Raw genomic sequence first — 15,463 nt, forward strand, 5'->3', positions numbered from 1 at the left:
TTTATATTTCAAGGAGAAAAATGTAACATCTTAATAATAGTATAAAATGCTGATAACACAGTTGAAATTTGCCTTACATAATATTATAAAACTATCCGCTATAATAATAATTCCCCATTTTGTATAGGTTGTACTTCTCAAATCCGTCGTTAACTAGGAGTCTACTGGGATATTAATCAACAACTTCACCGATATTTCATTAATTTTTTTTTATTAATAGTGTGTTTCAAGCTTATTTTAATTTTCTTCACAATACATACCTACCATATCTTCCTTATATTTCAAAGAAGGCTCTGTTTTTACATGTCTCCTGAATAAATTTTCATATACTCCTGAACTTATATTTCTATATGAATATATATATAGTAGGGTAGTAATGAGGGCATGATTAATGCACAATATAACCAAGTTGTAACTTGGGGCCTCCAAGCGTGTCAGCAAAAACTCTTCTAGTAGCCAATATCTATGACTACTGTTCATAATTCATAATATTATTTTTTAATCCTTTCATGATGGGTCTCACATGGTCATGCAGGTGGTTGAGGCATTCAACTTGCAATCTGCAGGTTTGAATCCCTGTCCCACCAGTCATGTTTGACATTTCTGCCATGAAAACATTATAATGTGACAGTCAATCCCACTCTTTGTTGGTAAAAGAGTAGCCCAAAAGTTGACTATAGGTGATGATGACTAGCTGCCTTCTCTCTAGTCTTTCACTGTACCCACTACTGCAAGAATATGTGAATGAAATTCTCATGAAACTGTGAAATAACTTAAAGCAAACCCACTTGTTTCAAATATCTTATTATTTTTGGAATCTATTTAACATTCTTTGCAACTTTATGTGAACCTCAGTGTTCGTTTTCAAAACTGTTTCAGATCAAATATGAAACAAGACAGATTCAATGCTTTCGCTTCTCTTTCAACTGAATGTAAAGTGAACAAATAACTTTTATTTGACCACACTGTTGTGGGTGTATTCTTGTACCAGAACTCATAAAATGTTTTCCTGCTTGCAAATGTCATCTTAATGTCCATTTTGAAGCTCTTGTAAATCACATGGTCATTGACCCCTTAAGGAGATGTGTTTTTTTTATAGCAAAGCCACATAAGGCTATCTGCTGAATCCACCGAGGAGAATTGAACCCATGATTTTAGCTTTGTGAATCCATAGACTTATTGCTATTCCAGTGGGGGACCTTTGAGGAGATAAAATAATCTTTTTTTTTAAACTTATTTGACATAATTTATAATTTTCTTAAAGCAGAAGTTTGCTTTTTTAAAATATACATATTATATATAAAAGAATATTTTGTGCTGCAGCTATGATGTTTTTCTAACTTGGAATGATCAACATGCAAAGATAACTGGTATACCTAGATAAGAGCCCTTACTTTGTTTTAGTTTAGGTCAACAACATAATCCAGCCCTGGTGATAACAAAAAATGAGACAGCCTAGATGGGCCAAATAGTTCCTTAGAAGTGAAATTTTATGTAAAATATCTCACAGTTAGTACAGGAGAAAGACTCAATTAAGTTTTATGTGTGTTTCTTATGGCACTATATTTTCTAAAGTTTATCACGCATGTCATGATTGGTTATTTTATTCCTAGAGTCAGTAACAGTACAGAAGCTACAAAACAACTCAACAAGCCACTGGTAGGGAGTAGCTCTATACAGAGATAAAATTCTGAAAACTAATGTTACAAAAATGTCTTACAGAAACAAAGGAGGATAATAGACCTTCAAAATATCCTACCTGGCACCTTTTATAGAGGAAAGAATCTTTGCTAAAGTGCTTTTTTTACCAGTAAAATAAGAGAAGGGACAACAAATGTGATACTTAAAAGTAAAAATATAAATAAAAATATAATGAAGAGAGAAGCTGTTGTGGAATTCTCATGTTCACTAATTATTCAATTAGTAATCATATGGGATCTACTGGATAACAGGTTTGTAATCATGTAGGATCGACCAGATCACAGGTTTGTAATTATGCAGGGTCTACTAGATAACAGACTTGTAGTCATGTAGGATCTTCTAGATAGCAGGTTTGTAATCATGTAGGATCCTCTAAACAATAGGTTTGTAATCATGTAGGACCTACTAGATGACAGATTTGTAATCATTTAGGATCTACTAGAACACAGGTTTGTAATATGACTTTGACCAAATTGTGAGATAGAAAGGCACTGGATAAAATATCAAACACAATGAAAACAATCTTTATTCAATTTATAAAACAATAAAAATATAAATGGCATACAGACAACATCTTCAATGGAACTTCAAGCCTGTGAATATTAATGAACATCTGTTTGGAAACTTCAACAATTTGCTTTACTAAGTAAAGAAGGAAACAAAATCTTTGGTATATCTGCATACTATACTGATTTTTAAATCTTATCATTGTAGAAAAGTTGCTTTGAAAACTTAGAGAGGGCAAAGTCACTATCCATGACAAAACTTGTAATAAAAACTTGAAAGGAGGAGGTAAGGAAACAGTAATGTTTTTACAATTATCATTGATAGTTACTGAACTGTAATAATATCTGTTGCAAACAATATTTATAGAAGACCCAGCTATGAAATTACAAATCTATTAGTTTGTCTTCTCTTGTTAAAAGGTGTTTGTTTCAAAAAGTATCCTGACAGAATCCACATTGAAGAAAAACAAAAACCAGATCTCCATGATATAGGTTTTTATTCATAATATGGACACAAGTTTATTACAGAGCAACATTACCTACTGAGTTCACAGTTGTTTTATATAAATCTTCAAAACAAAAAAATGTCTTATATGAAAAACCTTTTGTATTTAATTCTTATGATTATTATTAGAACAGAAATTCCTAATAATTGCTTTAGTTAAACAAATCAACATGTGAATTAGAATTTTTTTTTAAATAATTTATTTGTTAATGTACAAGAACAGTTTAAACCTAATTGGCAGATTGTACAGCAATACGAGATTTTCACCACAACAATAACTATACTTACGTTAATTAACATTTAAGTTATCACAAGATTTTGATAATACATTATTATGCATATATCCAGTAGTATTGGAAAACCTACTGTAGCTGAAAATGTACACACTGTGTGAGAAATATTGGCCTTTTCTGTTATTTAAAAAAAAATTATTATAAATATTCTTTTTTTTTAATTTTGCACAAAGGTATTCAAGGGTTATCTGTGCTAGCCATCTCTAATTTATCAGTGTAAGACTAGAGGGAAGGCAGGTAGTCATCTCCACCCACCATCAACGCTTGGGCTACTTTTTTACCAACAAATAGTGGGATTGACCGTTATATTATAACATCCCCCAGTTGAAAGGACGAGCGTGTTTGGTGTGATGGGTATTCGAAGCTGTGACTCTCAGATTAGGAGTCAAGTGCTTTAACCATGTGGCCATGCTGGGCCTCCCTCACAAGTTAACTAGAATTAAGAGATAGCATAATATGCTATTTTTAGGTAGTAACCTTTTGACTAGGATTGTCCAAACAAATTGGTCATTAATAGTGTGATACTATGTAATAGTGCACATCTTATGCATTAGTTTAGAGAAGGACTGAAAAAGTACTTATAGTTGATGATAATGAAGTATAATAAGTACAAATGTATTATTTAACTATAAGAAACTTCCGTTTCATTTTTGCCGTGCGCTATCACTATTTATTCACCGATACAATGACGTCTTAATTATTTGCTTTCATCTAACTTCACCATCAGATTTATTTCACAACTGTTTGATGCCATAAAAAGCTATCATGGTATGGTGACAATGGAATTCTTGAACATTGCTAACACAAATGTCCATCAATGTTGAGCATTAAAACAAGCCTTAAACTTCTGAAACACAACTTGTTAAGAAAAACAATCACTAATATGGTTTTGTGTTGAATAAAAGCCAATACAATTTGCTAAGAAAATATTTTGTCAAATAGTGAATAACAATATATATATTGGTCCCTGTGGTATTTATGATATACCATTCAATCTCTTTGATAAACAAATTACACTATTTAACAAAATTTTTACTTTTTCTTATTCCTGGGCAGAAAGTGTTATTTCCCAATTGCTTATGCCAAAAGTAAATGGAGAAGACCTATTTTTCTCCTCAAACTTTGCTTGTGTGACCTGGGTGTGTATAACAAAAACATGATGGGAGACTATATTAGGGGCTGATACGTGAAAGTGATTTACATTACAGTTGCAACTCTCAAAAAACTACTCAGTTCTAAACATTTTTGTTCATTTTTGTATAACTTTGGTATAAATACATGTAAATCTTGATTAATGTATTGTTTTATTCAGATCTTACGTAAATGAAAATGTGCAAATTAGCCCGTTGTTACATAGAAAAGAAAATAGGCTAATTTCTAAATTTCATTATCCAGGTCACAAAAGCAAAGTTTGAAAGGAATAATGGCCATTTTCTGTACTGTTACAACATGAGCACTTAAGAAATAACATATACTATCCAGGTACAAAATTTGTGTTACATAGTGTTATTGTACAAACATTTGTTACATATAGCCTTGGGCAGTGCATGCTGTAGAGAAAACCTGAAAACATATTATACTAAGCCTTAAAACTTAGGCCATGAATCTTAAAAAGAGATTCAGTAAATCCAACTGACGTTACTTTGTCCTGCCTTTATTATCATGAGACAGTAATTAAAAACTGACAACTTCAAAATATTATTCACACAATAATTGTTAATTACAAAGAAAATATATTTTAGGCTTATTTCATTGTTAAAACATAATTTTACACAATAGTTTCACTGATATTTATATAAAAATAAGCAAATTATTTTATTTCTAAACAACAGCTTCTATCTTCAGAAATAGCAGGAATAAATAATAAAGTTTTGAAATGAAAAATAAACCCTGCCTTTTTGATATTACATTGTTTACTTCTTAACTATACATTATATACATAATGAATGTCAACTTTTTATTATACCCCAGACGAAACAAACTGAAAACACATCAGCAGGATACCCAAATCTCTCTTAATGAACAGAAGATGGTCACCTCCAGAGTTTAAACATTTTGCTGTTCTTTGTTGACTTACGAGGACAAGCATGTATTCTTTTCTTATCTTCTTGCTCTTGATTCTTCAGCTTAACTTTCAGCTGTTCATCTAGAAGAGCTTGCATGTCCACCTAGTGGTAGGAAGAAACAGTACTGAATATTTCGTTACTTGTATGTGGAAGTACAATATGCTGATATAATAATAAACAGACAAACAATGATTCACTAGCATTATAAAATGGTTTCATTTTGGGGAACGTGAATGTTCGTTAAGTTTGTACATCAATTTTTGTCAATTTATTATAAATATTTTCAGTTTTAAATTATTTTACATGAAATTTGTGATTAGCTGTATGTTTCACTAAATAGTGCTCTACGTAGCATACAAGAAAAAATTTAATGTAAATTTCTTCATTTTTTTAGTTACATACAACTGTTTTCTTCTACATTACAGTCACAGTTCTTTAGTTTTCAATCCTCTATAATTGATCATGTATATCTTGTAATTACTTTCTGAAGAATGAAAAACAGTTTTTTTTCTAGTGGACTAAATCTATATATATTCAATTAATGTAATTGGACACTTTCAGTTTGAACCTGATGACCATTTTGATGTAATAGTTAAGGTAACATCTACTCACTTTACTGTGATAGCTAGTGACTTTCAAGTCAGTTTATCATGTGAGAAGCAGTCCCATGAATTAGTTGTGATGTTGACATTTTATGGAAATATTAATGGCCCCCTGGTTTGAAGAACTGCAAATTATTAGGTCATAAATGCATCTTCAGAACTCACAATAAGTATGGTTTACTATTTTAAAATGCAGTGATAATTCATATGGAAGGAGTTAACATGGCTGTCGACTTATAATATATTAATCCACATTCTGGTGTTAATTACAATATGAATCTCTAAGAAATGCTCCTGTCATAAACTTCATTTTTTGTTTCTTTACAATGTGCAAATGTTTTTCAAAAAATGTTTTTTTTGCCAATTTCAAAGTATTGTATAATTTTCTCTTTGAAAAATGTGTTATTTGCTATTTTGTTAGTAATTGTATAAAATTAAAATATAATGTTATTTTGTTTTCATTGCCAAATTTATTGTGTTAAATGAACGGCAGTAAATTCACAGTGTTATTGCTCAAAAGATAACATTCCTAAAGTACCAAGAAGCAGTCACAATATCCTATGCCACAAAGGAACTTTATATTTGTAATATTATGGACTGTGAGCCAACAGAGTGTCACATTACTAATAGTGCCATATGACCCTCCAGTAGGTTACACTGTAGCCAATGTGTTAATTCAGAAAAATTTAGGTATTTACAGAAAAAAGACAAAATCTATTAGTGCTGGTGTTGTGACGTTTGTTAAATGATTAATACCATGCTAAAATCTGACTGTGATTAACAAATCAAACTTGATGGTGCTGCTACTATTGTGTTATGTCCAAAAATACAGCTGAGTGATTAAAGAAATGATAAAGTTTCACTCTTGTGGTTTACATTAAATGTTTTCCATTTACTCAGGAAACACACATACAGTTTCCAAACCAAGGAACATGTTGGCATAAATATTGTGTGTGCATTTCTTATTACCACTGTGGTATGAGAATATTTAAACCAAGTTTTGTTGTGAAAATTTAATTACCTGCCACTGTTCTAACTGTTGAGATAGCTCCACTTTTTGGTGAATGGCTTCCATCAGCTGACTGTTGATATGCATCATGTCAGTCTTTGTTTTGGCAAGTTCAATCTCTACTGCATTTTTCCTGCACAAAAAATCCAACAGGTAAACAATGCAACAAAATTTAAAAGTTTGAAGTGTTGTGATACAAAATCATTATTAAATCTATTTTTCCTGTAGAAGCAAAGCTATACTGAGGAGAATTTGAGATAAATGTTTAATGATGAACAACAGGACAACAGTAGCAACAACAAACACTTATACACATGTATGTACAGTAACAAACATTTAATTCCTGGACGTTTCAGAATACACATATTCCATTTTCAGCAAGCTGTGTTGAACATGGTGCATTATTAAGTAGAGACATCTTCAGCAAGCTGTATTGAACATGGTGCATTATGTATTAAGTAGAGACATCTTCAGCAAGCTGTGTTGAACATGGTACATTATTAAGTAGAGACATCTTCAACAAGCTATATTGAACATGGTACATTATTAGATACAGACATTTTCAGCAAGTTGTATTGAACATGGTACATTATTAGGTACAGACATTTTCAGCAAGTTGTATTGAACATGGTGCATTATTAGGTACAGACATTTTCAGTAAGCTGTATTGAACATGATACATTAGCTACAGACATTTTCAGCAAGCTATATTGACCATGGTACATTATTAGGTGCAGACATTTTATAAAATTTAAACATTCTATAAAAATAATTAAAATACACCATGAAAATATGAAATAAATTTAAAGACAATCAAATAAACAAAGAATAGAATAATGAACTGTATTGTACAGGTAATTACAACTGACTTAACTGTATTAAAGTTGTGTTATAATTTAAATTTGGGAGTTCATTTAAAAATACATAAAGTTTCTTCAATTAAAAGTTTAGTATTTGATGACCCAGATGAGATGACTTTGAAATTCATAATCAAGACGAAGACAGTCAGTGAACTGTGTAAGCTGGCAGATTTGATATTTTTGTATCATTGAATGAATCTATTACACATTAAATACATCTTGCTAAACTTCCTACAGTAAAATCCACAAATCAGTATATATATATATGGAAACACATCCATTAAAAACAAATTTATTTTCAAATTCACTTCAAATTTTACTGACAGTAAAGTAAAATAAAGTCTGTAAACAAGACAGGTTTTTTTTTTTTACCAAATTTGTGCATTGATGTTTTCAGTAAACTTCTGACTAATATTACCTAGCAACTGCTCCATCACGTACATCCCAGGCCTTTTTAACAATTTCATCTTTAGCAATTTTACTATTACTAATATCATCACGAAGCTTATTTCTTTCTTCGTTTAGAAGGGCTACATCCATTTCTTGAATGGCTACCTAAAGAAATCAAATGAAGAGATCATGTTTACTTTTGGTCTAGATGTACAGACACTGTTGACATTTTCTAATTTTAACAGTTTCTTCCAATAAAGATGTACCAGTCTACAAGCTGTGGCTTTTCTTATCTTAAAGAAAAAATTACTAAGACAGTTTTGAACAATTATAAAGTTGTTGATAAAACATCTAAGTGGCAGTGCTTATTGAATATAAAATTTACGTTTGAACTGCCCCATTGTTTGTTTGCTTTAAAGCAAAACTGCATTGGGCTATTTGCTGTTTCCACCACAGAGAATCAAACCCCAGATTGTAGCATTACAAGTCTATAAATTTACCACTTTTCCACCAAGGGCAACTGACCCATAAATGATAAGTATTTATTTACAGTTTAATATCTTGTAAATGTTACTATCTAAATTAATTTCCAGGAAAACATGGTACATATAGCAGGAAAACTTCCAGTAACGAGTGAAAACGTCATCAGTAAATGTCTATAAAAACGAGGTTGAAAAATCGTTAGTTTTTTAAGATGTTTCACCAGACTTTCTCATCCAAATAGAATTCATTTTTCACCAGCTTCTGTATTATCTCTTTAAAATAGTGAAACATAAACACAGCACAATGAAGTATAATTTTCTAAAAACAGCATATGTTAGCACATAAGGGGCATTTTTATGAATAAATGTTAATTTACCATAAAATAATGTGTTCATTTAGGTAACAAAATGAATACATGCCAGAATTAGAACTATAGAAATAATATCTTTATAACTGTGTGCTCTCCAAAAGCTAAGCAGTACCACAGGATTCATTATGCTACAAATCAGGCTTTAATACCTATGGTGGGCAGAGACCAGACAGCCCAACGTGTCACTTTGCCCTTAAAAACAAAGAAATGGCTTATTTTTGTTTTGGTTATATGAAAGAAATACTTATATATATTTCTGAAAAATGTAAAAATACATTTAACTCATACTAAAAAGTTTTACTTTTTTAGTCAGTTCAGTCACTTTTTCTTCTTTCTTTTTCAGTTCCTTCGTTTTTTCTTTAAGTTCTTTCTGGGCTTTTTCCAACAGACCCTTCTCCTGAGAAACTGTCTGACAAGCTGCACATGGCTGAAGATGTAAAATAATATTTGTTTTTATTTCAGAAAAGATCAACATATCTAACAGAAATTACATTATTAAACTATCGTACCATTACAAAAAGATTTGATGTTAAAAACAGTCACTTTATACAGCGCATGAAGTGTTTAAAAACAACATAAATATTAAGACCAGGAGCAAACATTCTTTTTCGAATACAGTATAGAGCAGCCCCCTCACTTTTGATAAGTTTAAATTTTCCTAAACTTAAATTAAATTTTTATTTCAAAATAATACTTAATTTGGCCCGGTATGGCCAGGTGGGTTAAGGCGTTTAACTCGTAATCTGAGGGTCGCGGATTCGAATCCCCATCGCACCAAACATGCTCGCCCTTTTTGCCGTGGGGGGTTATAATGTTATGGTCAATCCCACTATTCATTGGTAAAAGAGTAGCCCAAGAGTTGGTGGTGTGTGGTGATGACTAGCTGCCTTCCCTTTAGTCTTCCACTGCTATATTAGGGACGGCTAGCGGAGACAGCCTTTGTGCAGCTTTGCACGAAATTCAAAAAACAACAAACAAAAAATACTTAATTATGTAAACAAACAGACTATAAAATTAATTTTATAGCATGAGATAAAGAGTTGTGAAAAATAAGAAGATCACAGTAAAACAAAAACTGAAATTCACGTAAGATGACCATTAAATGGATTACTTTTAAACTAAGAAGTCAAAAAACCTGCAGAATGATAATTTTTTTTTTGCACAAAGCTACACGTGACTATCTGCACTAGCCATCCCTAATTTAGCAGTGTAAGGATAGAGAGAAAGCAGCTAGTCATTACCACCCATCGCCAATTTTTGGGATACTCTTTTACCACCAAATAGTGGAATTGATCATAATATTATAATTCCATTTAACCGACATAGTCAGGTGACGTCACTTTTATGACAACTTTTAATACATAGAAGAGTCAGTACGTTTTGGTAACAATACATTCAAATAATGGTTTTTATATTATTTTGCTTAGCATTAAAATTATAGCATAATATTGTTATGGGGCAATGTTGAGAGTATAAAACGAAATGTATAAACTACAAAACTGAAAAAAAAAAAAAAATTCCTAATTTAGAGGCTTCATTAATTAAACAGGTTTATTTTTAATTATTATTTGTTTTTATTACTTATGTTTAAGATCAGAGGACAGCTCAGAGTGAAGATTACCTTTATTAACAAGCCACATCCCATAAAGAAGAAACAAAAATATTTAGATTATACTTTTATGCTAAAATGGGTTCAAAATTTACACACTGACGCAGTCATCTGGAATTAATCAACCTAATAACCTAAGCAAAGCCAGGTAATTTCACCAGTTGAAAATATAACTCATGACACGTCTAATGTTAACTTATATTATGTTTTTACAACTATGCAATATTTAATGTATTTTCACGTAAACAAGAAAAATATTGTGCTTTCATATTAATTGTTACGCCATTTTACGACAGCAATGACTTATAAGGAAAACTTATAACTATCACATTAAAGAGTTGTTTCTTATGTAGAACATAATTATATTAATTGCGAAGTTATCAGATACGTATTTAAATACGGATATGTTTACGTACTATTTCGCTATAATTGGTTATTAGATCATTGATGAGACCTCTCAATTCCTTGAGTACCACTGTTATCACTCCAACGCGCATGTGTTGTGCCTGCACGACATCTGGTGATGACGTAAAGCCACTATCCGCTGACAGACAATCTCGTTTCCTTCTCAGGTCTTCACACAACAGTTTAATCTGGTCGTAAATCTCAACTAGCTCTTGTTTAAACTACGGATGAAACGATGGAAAATTATCGTTAACAACAAACATTAGCGAATATCAGCTTCAACTATTCTGTGGAGTTGGTTTGTGTTACTTTTGTTGCTGGCGTTTGTTTCTTTGCGATGTTGAAAAATATTTAGCATAAGTTAAAATTGTAACTCGGATAATTTTATAATATTTGAATAGTTCTGTTATTTTTGTTTCAATGATTTTATTATAATGTATTAAACAAATCGTCAAATTTATTCTTATCTCGGACTGAAAATAAAGTGTATGACAAAAGTAACTAGTGTCATCTAGTGACGCACTTTACCTTCCAACCATCTTTAGCGTCTGGAACTGGAAGTTCCATAAATGGAAACATTTCACAGCTTTCGCTTGCAATGTCTACATCTCCAAGCTCCACATGGAAACCAACACTCGATTCTGGTTGGGCCTGAGGTCTAATTCTACCATTCTGTAGGTTGAATAACAGTTAAAAATTAAACAAGAAGTCGTTTAAAAAATATAACCATATCATAAAAAACACAGTACGTAGATTTTAAAACACTGAATGGTCCGTTGAATTTTAGGTCGAAATAACAAGCAAATGTTGCCTTATAGAATCTAAATATTTAAAAACCTTTAAACTACAGACTCGTTTTTAAATTTTTAATTAGTAAGGGTTCACATATTGCATAATATTAAGTCATTTTACGTTGATTTTTCTTAAAATTTAATATAATAACTGTTTGCAATTAATCAGTGTAATTGCTCATCTTTTAAGTACAATTCATAACGACTCCCAACATCAGTTAAAGGAATTAATTATAAACCTGATTGTATTTTCGTTTGATTTTATGTGTGTGATCCCCTAATCAGATAACGGTAAATCTACGAGCTCACAACTTTAAATTTCAGGATTCGAATTCCCGTGGTAAATACATGTAGTTTTGTTCTACAATAAACGTGAATGTGACTCGTGGGTTACTTCATATCCTATAAAAATTAATTCTTTAGCAGAATGTTGCATAAATTGTTTAGAAAATTATAAGCTACGTGTGCTTTACTAAGCCCAGTAAGTGTTTTGGTCGATTTGTGAGCTTTTATATTGAATTGCCACAAAATATATAGAATTCCCAAATATTATTATTTGATCCAAACGAAAAAATGCTCCGAGGATAAAACATAGACACAGTTTTAGTACCTGATCTCCATTTAGTGGTTTTAATTCGTCTTCTATGGACGTGTGCGACGACATCTCGATTTCGTTGTGAATGGAAGTCTGTTCGAAGCTTGGAGAACTGCATCTCTGAAGGACAGCATCTATTTTAGCTTGGAGCTGAGTATTAACGTATCTGAGCTCTTCCATTTCTCTCTTCTGGTTTCGAATCTAACAAAAATTATTAATATAATTTATTAGAAAATCAAAGGTAATTAGCAACGTGAATAATAGTTCTACGAAGCTCATTTCCAAATGAAAATATTTGTCTTCCTGCTAAACAAAGATAATGACTGGTATTTAACTAGTCCAAACATTTTTCGTTGGCTAGCAGTAGCTAGATAACGTCGTTACCACTAACACTAAAATAAAAATTACACATGCGTGTGTAATCATTGGTTCTTAACCAATTGACAAAAGGTTTAGGAGTCATTATAAATGCGAGAGGTTTTAAAAACGATCCATTTATAAAGTGGACTAATCAGAAAAACAATTTAAGGTAAAATTGTGCGTTTTTAAAATATCCTCTGACTGTTCTTACACATATTTTAAATAAATGAAGTGTGAAACACATCATTACACAGGAAATACAAGTAAAGAAGGCATCTGACTTGGTTGTGTAAATTATCTAATATCAGTAATTAACTATTAGTAAGCAGTTTAAAATAGACAAAAATAAGAAGCTCTGAGGTTTGACGCTGAGAGTTATTTTATTTACATAAACAAACTTTTCTGTAAAGTCAAGAGACAATTTCTATTATTACAATCAGAAATGTTCGACATGAACTTAGAATATTTTAAAGATTTTATCAGCAATGAAATGCTTATAATGCTAAAATGTGGGATTTGGTGCCCACTGTAGATAGCCTATTTGTAGTTTTGCAATAAAACCAACAAAAAATATTTCTTTCAATTTTCGATCTGGGAACATTTGACCAATACTCAATCACTGATATCTCTCTGATAGTTTTTTTTTAAATATAATTTCTTACTGATGATTTAGCGGTAAGCTTGAGAGATTATAAAGCTAATATTTGTGGTTCTAGTTCTACAGTGGGCACAATACAGGTAGCCATTGGAAAGATTTATGCCCAATAACTACCAATTTATGATAATTTTAGCAACAATGCCGCGCTTAGACATTGGTGGGCCTCCTTTGCTTTAAAGAAAATACTATATAATTTGATAAACTAAATTTATTTGTGATAAGAAATAAAGACCTAAATAAAAGGAAAACTATATTTATAAAACTAATTTATTAGTATTTTTTCAATTTATATTTTACAGTTCATTATTATTATTATCGCAACGCGAAGTGGACCCCTGACAGCAGTAGGCCATGGGAAGCTGTTTCTTTTCCTATTGGATAAAACGGTCCTGTTTCGCCTAACCAAAGATAGTTCAGTTGTTTGTAAACCTGTTTAACTTTTTTTTTTCTTAGTTGTTAAGGAACTTGTGAAACACTCACATGTTGTTCATGCTCTTTGTTCTTATGATCTAACATGACTATCTGATCACTAGATTCTTCTAAAGACATACTAAGGCTCTCACGTTCTTCATCGAGATGTTCAATTCTACGTTCGAGATCATATTTTCTTTCCGTCAAAATATCAATCTAGAGAAATATTATACGTTTGAAATGAGGTAATAAATTATAATAATATAGTAATAATTATTTATATTAATAAATTATAAATCATTGCTTATCGGTTAAAATTACTAATATATATTTTATATTTTAAAGACAATCGACAGTGGTAAGTTAAATTTCTTATTCAACGAAATTTCATTTTGAACATATTAACGCAGTGATGCAAATACTACATTTGATCTAGTCAATACTAAAATACACTCCCCGCTGGTACAGCGGTATGTCTCCGGATTTACAATGCTACAATCAGGATTCGATTCCCCTCGGAAGGCTCAGCAATGTGGCTTTGTTATAAGAAAACACACACAGTAGTAAAATAAACCCCAAAAAATATTTTTTTGAAAATCAGAAGTATTTCTACTTAACACACATCGCTTACGTTATCATGTAATATTATAATTCATACGCCACTATGTAACAAAATTAGAAGAAATAAGTAATTTGATATATATTCGAAAGTTTGGCATTAGAGTCTTTTTTTTTCCCTGATATTAAAAGATGTTTGGTAATTGTTTAATTAATTCAACACTATAAACATAGCTTTAACTGAATACATACAAATTTAAGTTAAAACCAGTTAACTAACCATATCATGTGTGTTTTTCTTATAGCAAAGCCACATCGGACTGTCTGCTCTGTCTACCAAAGTGAATTGAACCTTTAATTTTAGCGTTGAACTGATCATATTAGAAAAGTCAAGAATAAAAACCGTAACAGATTGGATGAGGAATGCACAAAACTAAATCATTTCTGTGGGAAAGCTCAAACAAATAGAAATTATGTTCATGATGGTTTTTGTGTGTGATATATTTATTGTTGTTTTATTGCCCAAGAGAAAACCAGCAAAGATATAATTTAGATAAACCATATTAAGGACAGATAAAATGGCAATTTAGTTGATTAATATATTTTACAGACCCAACGAAACTAATTTATACGTGATAGGTAAAATTGCAAATTAACCATTCTATTATGGAACGAAACTTGAAAAATATTATTTGGTAATAATTAGCTACTAATCACACTACTTCAAGAAAATATATTAAAACGTTTAAGACTGTTTCTGTTCGATCATGCCAACTGATGTATATAAAAATGTTATGAAGAACGAAGTAAACAGTTATTTAAATACACATCTTACTAGACTGGTGTAATAGCGTGGCCTTCTATACATCTATTTATCTATGTATGTGACCGAAATAATAAATACAGTGGTGCCATTTGCTGTGTTGAACTACAACAAGATCTCAATGCCAAAATTAGTGATTGTTGTTCATGAAATGTGGCATTATCTATTGAATGAAAACACTAACAAAAATCCATACAGAATTTTCACTGTGGATCGTCAAGATTCAGATAATTAGGAAAGTAAGTACGGTATGTACAACAACCACTTGTTTGTCGCAGAAAATAATTTTAAAGAAGAGTACTATCTTCACAACATTACAGTTTATATCCGTACAATTTATGAAAAGTCTGAGCTATGTACATTGAATAATTATGACGTAATGAGTTGCGTATGGCTAAAGAACACTTTCCTGTGCAGTATTTTCTGGTCAAGAATTTTTTTAAAAAAACTGTTCACTTTTTACAAGTA

At 31.0% G+C, this 15,463-nt stretch overlaps 1 protein-coding gene across 2 annotated transcripts in view; it reads right to left on the bottom strand.

Moving 5' to 3' along the window:
* Window positions 1-2,687: 2,687 nt before the first annotated feature.
* The window catches only part of LOC143244205 (bicaudal D-related protein homolog), a 56,496-nt gene continuing 43,720 nt past the window's right edge, over window positions 2,688-15,463 (bottom strand). Inside the window, exons 4-11 of one of the 2 annotated variants that reach the window (XM_076488448.1) lie at window positions 13,684-13,830; window positions 12,201-12,386; window positions 11,328-11,471; window positions 10,811-11,020; window positions 9,087-9,212; window positions 7,961-8,097; window positions 6,695-6,815; window positions 2,688-5,173 (exon numbers count right to left, since the gene is read on the bottom strand). In XM_076488448.1, coding sequence (XP_076344563.1) covers window positions 5,039-5,173; window positions 6,695-6,815; window positions 7,961-8,097; window positions 9,087-9,212; window positions 10,811-11,020; window positions 11,328-11,471; window positions 12,201-12,386; window positions 13,684-13,830 — 1,206 coding nt within the window. In that variant the 3' untranslated portion in view covers window positions 2,688-5,038. Of the gene's footprint in view, window positions 5,174-6,694; window positions 6,816-6,869; window positions 7,207-7,960; window positions 8,098-9,086; window positions 9,213-10,810; window positions 11,021-11,327; window positions 11,472-12,200; window positions 12,387-13,683; window positions 13,831-15,463 lie in introns of those variants that run through there. The other variant, XM_076488449.1, reaches the window with a different exon arrangement.

Source organism: Tachypleus tridentatus, chromosome 2, assembly GCF_004210375.1.
Source record: "Tachypleus tridentatus isolate NWPU-2018 chromosome 2, ASM421037v1, whole genome shotgun sequence".
Lineage (NCBI taxonomy): Eukaryota > Metazoa > Arthropoda > Merostomata > Xiphosura > Limulidae > Tachypleus > Tachypleus tridentatus.